General features: G+C 50.6%; 1 protein-coding gene across 1 annotated transcript in view; it reads left to right on the top strand.

Annotated features, from left to right (window-relative positions):
• The window catches only part of RNF17 (ring finger protein 17), a 3,777,565-nt gene that overhangs the window by 85,702 nt on the left and 3,678,769 nt on the right, over positions 1-13,094 (top strand). The window contains exon 2 of the mRNA XM_069639339.1: positions 8,948-9,057. Within this exon, the coding sequence (XP_069495440.1) occupies positions 8,948-9,057 (110 nt within the window). The remainder of the gene's footprint in view (positions 1-8,947; positions 9,058-13,094) is intronic.

Genomic DNA, 13,094 nt, shown 5'->3' with positions numbered 1-13,094 from the left:
AAGCCTAAAATTAAGACCTCTGACCCATCGACGCAGTTCCCCTCAGAAGAGGACAAAATGGCGGCCGTTCCCGCCATGATCACAGTGGCCATTTTAGGTACTACCCCCTACAACTACGCCATCGGCCCCTGGTGTAGGGTTCGGTCCTTCGGGTGAACCTAAGGTCCCTTGTGCGCATCCTTACCGGCCGGTTTATGATTGGAACGCCCGGATGCCTCTTCCGCACAATGTTTCGTTGCCCGCGGGGGCGGCTCCCTTGATTTATGTGGATATGTCGGCGGAGGGGCCGGTGTGGCACCCTTCCCCGTTACGTCCCTGGATTTGTCCACCTCACGAGAGGCCTCCTCAGGTTCCGAAACAGTCTCCTGAGGACGCCTTTTTCGGTAAATTTCAAGCGCTTATGCGCACCGACCCCATGAGGGAATATTTCAAAGGGCTTTTCAAGGAGATATGTCCACCCGCGCCTCCGGCTCCACCCGTTCCAACGGTGGTTCCGCCGGCGCCTCCCTTGCCCGTGGTGCCTCCCCCTGCGCTTCTGCCTGTGCCACCATTGTCCCCAGTGGACAAGGCAGTGCCTGACACGGCTCAGCAGGATCCTGACCTGTCAGATGACCCTCAAGGCGATCAGGACAACGAGGACCTTCCCCGCTCTACCAGAGCTTTCCATGACCGGGTACTGGACATGATGAGTTTCTTAGATGTTCCGAGGCACCTGCTCCCCAGGAGGGCGTGCTTTCTGGGGCGTTCACCTTGTCTCCTTTGGAGCGTACTGGCCTGTTCTTGCAGAAGGATGTTCTGGCCGAGGTCCGAAGAGTTTGGGAAAAGCCACACTTGGGGCTTTTTGTCAATAAAAAGATTGACGCGAGGTACAGGCTACATTCCTCGGAAGAAGTGGCCTTGTCGTCTTGTCCGCCTCCCTCCTCCACAGTGGTGGCTGCGGCTACGTTGCAATCCAGACCTGCAGCATCCTCCTTCGCAACGGCTACTCAGGTCTTGGGAAAGGAGGACAAGCTCCTGGACTCCCTAGGGAGGAAAATCTTTGCCAATTCGGCCTTGCAGCTCAGGCAGGCCAATGGAGAATTGATTTTGGCGGGAGCTAACCTGCGGATGTGAAGAGGTCTGTCGGAGTTTGAGGAGCACATTCCGGTCGAGAAGTTGGAGGATTTCGGAGGAGGCCTTTCCGATGTCAGGGTCTTGGCCCAGGATCTCCTGGAGGCTGCGGCTCATCACGTAGACACCTCGGCTCGGGGTCTGATGCTTGGGGTTGATACCTCGCGGCAAGCGGGGCTACATGCCACTAAGTTCTCGAAGGAGGTGCAAGACAAGGTTCTGGACCTTCCATTTGATGGTAAGGAGCTTTTTCACTCTTCTACGGATGTAGAGCTCACCAAAACCAAAGACAGCACTCAGACGGCCAAATCATTGTCTGTTCTGGTTAAAGCTCCCTTCAAGGCTCAAAGGCCGTTGTCGCAAGGTCGACTTCCTCTGGTTTTAGGGGCTTCCTCGATCGCAAATCTTGCAGAGTGGATACTCCTGCAGGGAATAACCGCTGTAGACCACAGCGTATGCGGTATTTCTCCCGCTCCTCCGTCTCCTCATCAGGTTCAGGTGGCACCGCCACCGAAAAACCTGCCAAATGAAGGTTTTCCGCCCTCTCACGAGACCCCGGTGGGAGGACGCATTGCATCTCATTGGGAGGCGTGGCAGGCCATCACCTAAGACAGATGTGTCTTGTCAGTCGCTTGAGCGGGCTTCCGCTTACCTTTACCCCCTACCCCACTCCTCAACCCTCCTTTTCAGCTGTCGGGCTCACCCTCCCTCAAGGCCAAGGTTCAGAAACTTGTGATCCTCAGAGCTGTGGAACCCGTTCCCCTTGGGGAGCGAGGGGAGGGCTTCTACTCCCGGCTGGTTAAGGTGCCCAAACCCAACCAGGCTGGCCTGCGCACCATACTAGACCTTTCCCAGTTCAATCTTTCCCTACCCCAAGAGAAATTCAAGATTATCACGCCCGGCCAGATTCGCTCCTCGTTGCAGGCGGGCGATTGGCTCAGCGTGGTCGATGTTCAGGATGCGTACATGCATAACCTGATTTGGAATCCACGCAGGAGATACTTCTGTTTCTCTTTGGGAGAGGAGCACTTCCAGTTTCGGGTGCTTCCTTTTGGCCTCAGTTCGGCGCTGCGTGTCTTCACGAAGATGTCTGTGATTGCGGCCTATCTTCGTTTCCAGGGTATCCATGTGTATCCCAATTTGGACGACTGGCTCCTACGCAGCCCTTGTCCGTTGGCAGCAGCGGGCAACCTCCAGTCTCTCCTTCAGCTCCTGTTCCATCTTGGGCTGTCGGTGAACTGGCGGAAATCCTCCATGATGGTCTCACAGGACCTGACTTTCCTGGGTTTTCGTTGGAACACGATAGACTGCTGAGTGTATCTGACCGAGGACAGAATGGCGGATCTGTTGGCGCGTGTCAGATGTTTACGCAGTCGGAGAGCATGTCGGCCTGATGGTTCCAGAGGCTTCTGGGCCTCATGGCCTCATGTGAACTGGCTCTTCCTCTTGCTCGTCTCAAAATGAGACGGACCCAGATGGCTCTTCGGAGTTCCTGGCGTCAGGCTGTAGATCCGGATTCCAAGCGGATAATGATTCCGGATTCCATGAGAGTGGACCTGGACTGGTGGTCATCTCTCAGCAACCTGTCAGTGGGCGTGGGGTTCCAGGACCCAGTCCCCATGGTGACGATCACGACAGACTCCTCCCTTTTCGGGTAGGGTGCGACGTTCGATCTTCTTCAGGTCTCTGACCTCTGGTCGCCTCAGGACAAGCTCCTGCACATAAATCAATTTGAGCTTCTGGCGATTTTTCTGGCACTCAAGGTGTTCAGACCTCCTTGTCAACAAGGTGGTCCTCATAAGAACGGACAATGCGGTGTCAATGTACTACATAAACAAGCAAGGGGGAACAAAGTCTCCCCCCCCTCTCGTGGATCTGTCCATCCAGATTTGGGAGTGGGCCGTGCTTCATGGGGTCTGGCTGCTTGCAGTGCACATCCCGGGCCGGCTGAATGTCACCGCGGATGCCCTCACCCGGCGGACAGTGGTCAGCTACGAGTGGGAGTTGAAGGCGGAGATCCTCTCATGGATTTTCTCGCGTTGGGGCACACCGGAGGTGGACCTCTTCGCCACAGCGGTAAACAAGAAGCTTCCTCAGTACGCCTCCAGAGAGGGGCTGGGAGCCTCCTCTCTGGGGGACGCACTCGAGATCCCATGGCACAACATGAGAGCTTACGCCTTCCCGCCTCTTCCTCTGGTTCATCAAGCAATTTGGAAGTTGAAGAGCTCTGTCAACTGTTCTCTTCTACTGATAGCTCTGTGGTGGCCGGCCAGGTTTTGGTTCTCAGAACTTGTGTCCTGCCGATCATGTTACCAGTAACTCCCGATCTTCTTCACCAAGGGGAACAGCAGATGTGGCACCACTCCCCACAATCGCTCAACTTGGCGGCATGGTGCCTGAGTTCATGGCTCTAGATCATTTGGGTTTGTCTGCGGATAACACGCACAATTTTCAAGGCAGCCAGGAAACCCTCGACCAGATCCCAATACAAGAGTAAATGGCTCAGGTTCTGTCATTGGTGTTTGGAGAAAGAATTGGACCCGAGGGTGGCGACGATTGACACGGTGCTGTCCTTCGTATCCTCCCTAGCAGAGTCAGGGGTTCATGTCTTGTCCTGCAGGACTTATCTCTCGGCGATTTCCGCCTACCTCTCTACAGACCGGTGTTCTTATTCGTTCTCTAACCCGGTGGTGAAGAGACATTTTGCTGGTTTGACACGCATCTACCCTCCGGTTCGTAGTCTGCACCTGCCTTGGGACCTAAATGTAGTCCTGACGGCGCTGTGCCATAAACCCTTTGAGCCGATGGCTACGGTTGACCTCAAGTACGTGTCCTGGAAAGTGTCCTTTCTGGTAGCCGTTACGTCAGCGAGGAGAGTGAGTGAGCTCCAGGCATTGTCGGTGGAGCATGCTTTCTTGGTCTTTCACAAGGACAAGGTAGTCCTTCGGACGAACCCAGCTTTCCTACCAAAGGTAGTGACCGAATTCCATCTGAATCAGTCGATTTCCCTTCCGGTCTTTTTTCCGAACCTTGCCTCGGAGGCAGAAAGGGTTTTACACTGCCTGGATGTCCGAATGAGCTCTTAAGTTCTACCTGGACAGGACTTCGGAGCTCTACCCAACTGTTTGTGACCTTCGGTAAACCCCAGGGCAGGCAGATTGCTGCCTGTATCACAGAATCTTTCACCGTCCAAAAGCTGAAACCTCCTAAAGGTATCCATGCACATCAGGTGCGAGGCAAGGCAGCTGCGGTTGCTTTTCAGAAGTATGTTCCCTGGGAGTCCATCGCTAAAGCGGCTACTTGGGCCTCCCCATCTGCTTTCTGTAAGCATTACTGTCTCGATATGAGCTCTAGAGCTGACGCTCAGTTCGGCCAGGCTGTGCTGAAGAACCTGTTTCAGTAAGGGGTATTTCCATCCACCCATAGTTCCTGTAAGGAGTGCTTGGGAATCTCCCATAAGTATGGATGAAAGGGGACGGGACATAGGAGTATTACCAGGTTACTCACCGTAGTGACCACCTTACTCCTAGTCCATAGTCCCCTTTCCTCCATACACCCGTCCACCTCTAATAAGGTTCCTCTGTTATTGCTAATGGGTCTTGACCATGCAATAGAAAAGGACTGACGGGCGATGCGCGGGGCGGAGCCAAGGTGGGCTGGGTTCCGGCCGCATGCCGGGCCCCGCGCAGGAAAGAGAGGTGGGACACATTTTTGAAAAAAATGTGGATGCTTTTTACAAAGTGCTCCGGTCCCGTCCCACAGGACGGAGAGATGTCCCATAAGTATGGAGGAAAGGGATCTATGGACTAGGAGTAAGGTGGTCACTACGGTGAGTAACCTGGTAATTATGCACAAACGACTAAACTTGAGTCGTGCAATTCCATTCCTGGAAATGTAACACATACTGGTCTTTGCCAGACAGGATATAGTTACCATCATAACATTATCTGATTATTTTTGGTTTGCAATTTTTTAAAAAAAAAGAAATTCTTGCCTAGCACTCCCACATAGGTTTTTGGAACTTGAAGAGTGAAGGACCGGATTACTGCTGCACACTCTACATTAGCCCCTTTGAACTTGCAGTGAATGAAGAAAAGGAGGTGAAGAGAGCCTCAAGGGCAAGAGAGGAATGCAGGGCAAGCTGTTCTTTCATTGTACGGGTTAACTTAAATGGCTAGCTTTGCTACACAAGTGTCAATTTGATTAGCAAACCTACAGGTTTGCATAGCAAATTGCTATGCGACACTGCTTATTTTATGCCTTGAGCGCACAATGCTATGATCTAATTTCCACAAACATTTATAAAGAAAACACCACATGAACCCACAGTGGTCTTCATGCCTCCTAACAGGGGATACCAATATTTTTTGTCTTCAATCTGTACGTACAGCGTCACCTTGTAGATTACATGTCTCCAAGACTTAACCAGATGAATCACCTTCCACAATCTAGGCCACGTACCTTTGCTAAACCTTACAGGGATACCGTCATCTATGACTCCAACTAAAGCCCAACCCACAGGAAATCCAATATTCACACAACTTCTGTTGTCCGTGCTCTTAAGTCAGTAGTCTAGGTTTTTCACCAGAACCTTTTTACCTCGAGACCGAATGTGCCCTAACCACAGAAATTACATTTACCTCACCTCCTTTCCCTACTAAGCTTGACTATACTCGACACTACTAGATAATAAAACTCCAAGGTGCTCAACAATATGCAGTACTACCCATGCACCCCCTGTTACTTTCCCACTCCCTTTAGTTACCGTGTGGCTGGGTCAATACTTACTCTGTGATCTGCTGAAGCTGTTGGGCTGCCGGGTCCCCCAAAGCTTCCATGCCATCCTTCTGGTCTGCTGCACTCTTCACAGACCGCAGGCAGGATATTTCCAAGCTGCCTCCTGATGGCCTTTGCACAGGGTGTGCCTCCCTGTCTTCTTGAAACCAGCGAGGTGTCCCGCAGCCCTCCAGGCACTGCGGCGGGAGAGGAGGCTTTGTGCCAACGGGCGCAGCACGACCGTCTTCTGCTACCAACCTGTTGGTGAGAAAAACCGGTATGCCAGAGGTCTGGGGATGGCTAAGAGTTTACCCGTCCGCCTCCCAAGAGCAAACCACCGTTTCCTCAGAATAAACTGAGGACTCCTCCAATGGCAACTTACAACTGTAGTTTATTACAAAAACCGACAGGGACCATACAGGACAATCCGGATTCTCAATTTCACAAGATGCGCTTCACAGTTTTGATACCACATGACGTCATCACCTGGGCCCTCCCCAAAAACCTATCCCCTTTCCTGGTTGGATGCTCTGAGTAGTATAACCTATGGATTGATTGGTCTTCTCATGTCAGGTGGCTAGTCTACCCCTTCCCCATTAAACTATCTATTACATTGTTGCAGACTTACCATTGGCCCTTGCCCTCTGCCGGCCACCCCTGGATTTCTGTCTCCCAATTGGTTGGAACTGGTCTTCCTGGGCCCGGGACCCGATTCGGTTCAGCCGTCTGTGCACCTCTCCAAGGTGATGTGAAGTGACTGGGTCCCAAATCTATCTGGTACTAAATCACCTTTGTCTATGAGACTGCGCTCCACGTTGCAATATTTATTTCACTTCTCGTCTGGGTTGCTGAGACCAACGCGTCTTCCCACCATGGGTAAATACCCATTGTCTAGTTCGGCCGCATCACGTTGTTGTGGACCACAAAATCGAGCTCTTTTGGTCTGCATTTATGAGGATTTATTCTGTCTTCCTGCAGCTGTCCCCTTGTCGTTTGGAGCTTGGAATGCGCTTGTTTATCTCTGACCTTGGCTGTGAGCTCTGTCTTCTCGCTTTGTGAAGCCTGGGTCTGCTTACCTTGTCTGTTGTCTTGCAGCTTAAGGCCTTCTGTGATTTTCCTTAAACTTGTTAATATTTCTACATGTCTATATTGTGCTATGTTTCCAATAGGTTAGTGGTGCGTGGTCCTATCAGGCCCTATATATACATGCCTGTTGCATAGGGTTAATTGCCATAAACATCTGCAAGCTTGCTCTGGATCTCTTGTTGCCTTGCGTTTAGCGTTCCTGCACTTGGCTGATGAGAAAAAGAATAGAATCCTTGACAAGTATGTATCTGAACTGTCTAAGCATGTTCTTTGTGTATGGGAGTGAGTGTTTGTGCAAGCTGTGCATGTCTGCGAGTGTTGGTCGTGGTTAGCGCAGCTACGTCGTGGTGTCACTAGTGTCGGCAGCACTGTGGCTTCTTGGCATTTTAATCGATGCCGTCCCTTATGGTGTTTGGATCCATGATCACTGTCAATCACCTGTATCCGTGAGGACATGCACTGGATAAGGTTGGAATGGCTGTCTGAGGGAATACCTCTCTGCATACGTGCCAGTCAGTGGTGCACTTGGGGTTTGTCTGAAAAATGAGTGACTTTGGGCGTCCTTGACTCTTCGGGCCGTTATGTTCATGGAGGTGGGGAGGGGCTGGGCATTCCTGGGACCTTCTCTTTATCCTGGTTGGCTGTGTCTCTGTCACAGGCAGTCCTTCTTTGGCCTTTATCACGTGAGCGGAACCACGCCTTCCGGAAGTCCATTCCGCTGCAGTGCCTGCTTAGTATTGTTCTTCAATACTCCTATGCCCCACCTCGTCCCAGTACTTTGATTACCGATGTTCTTCGTCTCAGTACTTTCCAGGACCTTGAGGTAATCTACTTCACAACACATAGGCCTAGTCTATACAAAGAGATAAGTAGAGGAAGAAGAGGCTAGAGTATGTAGCGGTGTGATGTATACCCTAGATGGTTGCCCTTCGCCCTATGGGGAGGGAGGTGTCCCTCCCCATGAGATCCTCCCTCATTATACTACCCACAGCGGGACTATCTGGTAGCGGCCTCGCCTCCCTGGCCTCATGGAAAGGGTTCCCTTTCGAGGAGAAGTGACGATAAGTAGTGAATCCTCACAATTGGTAGTGTATGACAGGCTTAGAAATCCCTGTTTGGAGCTTGGATAAAGAAGACATCACGTTTTTAGGTTCTCGGGTTCTGAAATTAATAGTTTAGAGGGACCAATATGTGCCTCGAGTCTGGGGTTAGATTTCGCCACAGACTTGTGCTGCGTGATATGTGCCATGTCTATTGTCCAAAGTGTAGTGCAATTGTTAAATTCTTATTTTTGTCCTTTTAAAACTAACTGAACAATGGAACATTGAAATGAAGATCAATACTTTCATATAAAGTGAATGCACCACCATTTGGTGATTGTAAGAAATGGATCCTGGTCCTCCATTGACAAATGCAGCCATTGTTTTCCAAAAACCTTGAATTTACTGCACCCTCCATCCTTGCGTGTGGCTGAGTCGGTGCTAGCGATCTAGCTGCTGTTGTAGCACTTCCTAGGCCCAGAGCAAATACTAGTCCAGCTTTCCATTCTGGCAGGCTGCTGACCTGCAGCTGGTTATTTGATTGGGGTTGTGACAAATTGTTGGGTTGGTGCGAGGGGATTTCATTATTCGACTGTTCCATGGACCGACAATATGTGATTTATTCCATAGAGGAAAAAATATCCTGATGCAGTCTTGATTCCCAATGGCAAACGGCTGTGTGACAAAATATTTACATTTCTTAGTAAAAATGTGACAACCTCACTCTTGCATAATCGTAGAATAAAGAATGGTTTTAGAAAAGTGTTTAGGGAAATTGATTTTCAGCGGATTAATATGACTGACCGTTTTGAAATTGTAAGTCGTACAACTGCCTGGTGGTGGAGGGTGTCCGTTTGAATTAAATATCTCTACTTTCAGTGAGCAGATTCTGCAGTGCAATGTTTATTTTATTATTTTTTTTTTTAACCTTTTAGAACACGAGGCCTCAGGAAAGTTCCAGAATTTGCAGTGCGGGCATGTGTATTGTGAATTATGCTTAACTGCTGTCAAGGGATGCCATCAATCAATGTGCCCTGCTTGTGGGGTAAGACTTGCCTAAGGACCTTATGTTTTCACATCAATTGTATTCGCTTTTCTTATAATTCTTTTAATACAGTCGCTTAATGTACGTGAGGTGAGGATCCAAATGGCTGCCTAGAGTCTGTAAAACCTTATCATTGTTTGTTAGCACTCCTCATTTTTGGAAGGTTACACACATGAATAGGTTTACAGTAATCAGATAAAATGTGGATTGTAACATGTCAGACTCACACTTCACTGTCATTAATTAATGTTGCCTTAAAACAGCAGAGGTACCAAAACAATTGCTAAAAATGCCACTTTGTCAACAGTAGGACTAAACATTGTACCCGTTAAAGTAAAAATAGTATACATCAAAGGGTTAAACAAATTTGGTAACTTGGCCATCCAGTAAGCCATGACCCCTGCTGATGTTATTTACATCCTCTCAGTATGGGCAAGATGCACTGTGCCTGCTTCCCTTTTTTCTGCTCTGCTAAAACAAATTGTGACTTGGCAGCAAGGGCAACCTAGGGAACTATCGCCCCATCACCCATCTTCCCTTCCTAGGTAAGATCGAGAAAGCGGTAGCCGCACAACTACAGCAACACATCAACACCAACAATCTCCTACCTACCAATTGGATGCAGCACGGAGACAGCAACCATACAGGTGGTCGATGATGCCCTCAAGATCCTTTATGATGGACACCCCTGCATCATTGTTCTAATCAACCTTTCGGCCGTTTTCGACAGTAGACCACCAGGCGTTTACGGACCCCCTACATCGGCGCATGGGGATCCGCAACCTTGTCCTATGCGGGTTCAAGTCCTACCTCGCCAAACACCAGCAGTTGTTCAGATGGACTCCTTTAGATCGCCAATTCTATCCATCACCTGTGGAGTCCTGCAGGGTTCCATCCTCTCCAGTGATCTTCAATCTATACATGGAGCTGGTGCGAGCCCTTCTAGCCACACAACATCCACCAATACGCTGACGACCCACAGCTATACCTCAAGATAGACTCCCATCAAGGACATCCATCGGCTCAAAACCTGCCTCTCACTGATCCATTTAATGTCCAGTGGATATTTAAGCCTCAACCCCTCCAAGACTGAACCGAACACCGAGACATACAGTCCTGGCTATCAACCATGAACTCTGGGAGCTTCACACCTGAGCTCACCTCCTGCGCCAAGTCCCTCGGGTTCCACATCAACCAACCACTTATCCTACAAGACACACATAGTTAAGTAAACTCAGCTCTCCCTCCTGTGAATAGTCAAGCCCTTCCTCCCTCCGTACAGCTTTAGATCCACCGTTCAAGCACTGGTCCTATACCACATGGATGGTGGGGGGGGGCAATACACTTCTTGAAGGCCTCCCGTTGGCCTCCCTTGTGCCCCAGAGAAGTGTCCTACAAGCACCGGCACGCCACATCAAGGGTCTACGCAGATAAGACCGTATCACACCGGCCCTCCTCAACCTTCACTGGCTCTCGCTGCACGGACAAATAACCTTCAAGTTTTGCTGCATCATCTCTAAGGCTGTCGCCCTCAAGTCACCCAGCTACCTTGCAGAGAAGCTCAGCATCTCCGGCAGACCGCGCACTACCAGAAGCCAGGACTTGTGCAGACTTGAAATCTGCCACTGGGTAAAGAAAAGGACCAGAAAACAAGCCTTCTCTGCCTACGCCCCAAGACTATGGAACCTCCTCCCTGTCTGTATCATGCTCGCCCCATACTCCCTCAAACAACTCAATACCCACCTCTTCAAGGAATCTCTCCGCCTCTGCCATCACATCGACCCTCGTGCCACCTGACTCGCTAGAAGTCACCCACCCCTCTCCTTCCTGCCGCAGCTGTATCCCTCATAATCCTATGTCCCGTCCCCTTTCCTCCATACTTGTGGGGCATTCTGTTCATCGAGACTGGACCGGAGCACTTTTGAAGCAACAAAAAAAATGTTTCTTTTATTTTTACGCAGGGCCACCACACGTGACCGTAGCCCTGCCTTCCTGAGCTCCGCCCCACGCATCACCCGTCAGTCCTTTTGTCCGTGCTGTTGGGGTCGGACGCACTTGCATCGTTGGGAAATCTTTTATTGTTCTCTTGTCCTTCATCTTCCTGATCATGTTCCAGTCTTCTTTCCTCTGTCTATGCTGCCAGAGCGTTTGGGATTCGTGACCTGTTCTTTGTGGCCTGTTCTTCGTGCGAACCTCGTTTCACGAGGGCGGATCTGCATTCGCTCTATCTGGAGTGCTTGGGCCCGGTACATCGGTGGGACTCTTGCTTCTACTGCGACTCCTTCTCCATCCGGGCACTCCAGCATGCCCGGACAGCATCCAGCGTAGGCTCGTCAGGTGGGAGAAGGTGTTCCAATGGCTTCCTCCTCCACATTTACAGCAGTTCATTGACGAAAAAGGAAGCGTCCGGGAAGTTTCTTCCTTTTTTAGGGCACCCTGGCAAGCTGACTCCTTCCTGGGGTCTTCTGGTTGCGGGAGAGGCCCAGTGGCTCTGGTACCAGGGTTCTCCCCGATGTGTCCTGAAAGGGATCTAACGTGGATTCTGGAGTTTGCGCTGAGGCCCCTGTCAAGGGGCTGTCTGGACTGGATATTCATCTGGTTCCCCATCTGTTGGCTAAGGCTAAGCCCAACATTTCTGGGGCTGTGGTCATTCCCGAGGTTTCCAAGTAGAACTTAATGTACCAAACCTAGACTCGATGTTTCCTGTACAGTGACTAAAGGTACCAGGGTTATCCCTGATTAGGGGCATAATTAAAACCGACAAGATAAGGGGCCTGCTCCAGGAGCTCTGGCTACAGGGTGTGACCCTAAGCCTTCCCACAAACAAGTTTGTGGTTGCACCAATCCTGCTGATGGGGCAAAGGAGGGCAAAGGCCCTAAGTCTTCGAGTACCGGCCCAGGTTCCCTTACCGAGGGCTAATTCTCAAAAGTGCTTTAGATTTGCTAGTACCGGCTCTGCAGAGGTTCCCTGTCACAATGCTAAAATGGATTAAAAAAAGCCCCTGAAGCCCATGTGGTGACAATCGCCTCACTGAAACCTGTGACGCAGATCACCTCGGGCAGTGACAAAATGGCAGTTCACCCCACGCGGTCTGTGCGGCCATTTTGACAAACTCTTTCACACCAATGTTCTCAACGGCTGGTGCAGACGGTGCCTATATTTTTTTTCTAGCCCGAACAGCATTTTCCATGGAATGTGGACAATAGGAATCCTTTCGGCCATCCAGTGGATTGTCAAGCTCGTTTTCTGCTGCCACAGTCTTGCTTCCTCCTGCGGCTGCTCCCTTAGTTTATGTGGATCCAGGTGGAAGGCCATCCTGGCAACTAGCCTCTTTAAAATCCTGGGGTATGCTTCTCCAGAGCGGCCTCTACCCACTCCTCTGCCTAGACTTTCCTCTGAGGACGCGTTCCTTGGCAAATTCCAGGCCCTTATGCATTCTGACCCGATGAAGACATACTTTAAGGATCTATTCAAAGAAATGTATCCTAAGCCTCTCGAGCCACAGCCTGTTCCTACTACCGCTCAGCAGGTTTCGGTAGTGCCACCCCCCCTCTTCTGGGGGGCACTCCTCCTTCACTGCCACCACTTCCTGCACTTTCACCAGTGCTTAAGACGCCAGTTGCGTAGACAAGTATGCCCACGGTGTCTGAGGTACCACGTGTTGCGGATCAGTTTTTTTCTGTTCCCGCAGCAACTGACTAGGACCAAGCAGACCAGGATAGCGAAGACCCGCCCTACTTTGTCAGAGCCTTTCATGACCGGGTCCTGGATATGATGGCGTTGCTGGTTATTCCAATACCCGAGCCTCCGGCTCCACAAGGTGTACTTTCAGGAGCCTTAACTCTTAGAACAAAGCAGCGCACTACCTTTTCCTTCAAAGGGATGTGCTTACTGAAGCCTGCAAGGTCCGGTTAAAAACCTCATTCTGGGCAGCACGTAAATAGGAAAACTGACGCTCGCTACAAGCCAGTGTTCCCTTTAAGCTGTGCACATGTGCGCTTGCCCAGCTTCCTTCTGGGTGGCGCTCAGAAGATTT

This window comes from Ambystoma mexicanum, chromosome 7q (assembly GCF_040938575.1).
Source record: "Ambystoma mexicanum isolate Mex_15411 chromosome 7q, UKY_AmexF1_1, whole genome shotgun sequence".
Classification (NCBI taxonomy): Eukaryota; Metazoa; Chordata; class Amphibia; order Caudata; family Ambystomatidae; genus Ambystoma; species Ambystoma mexicanum.
Note: the sequence above shows the minus strand (reverse complement) of the source record. Positions and strands in the feature narration are given on the sequence as shown.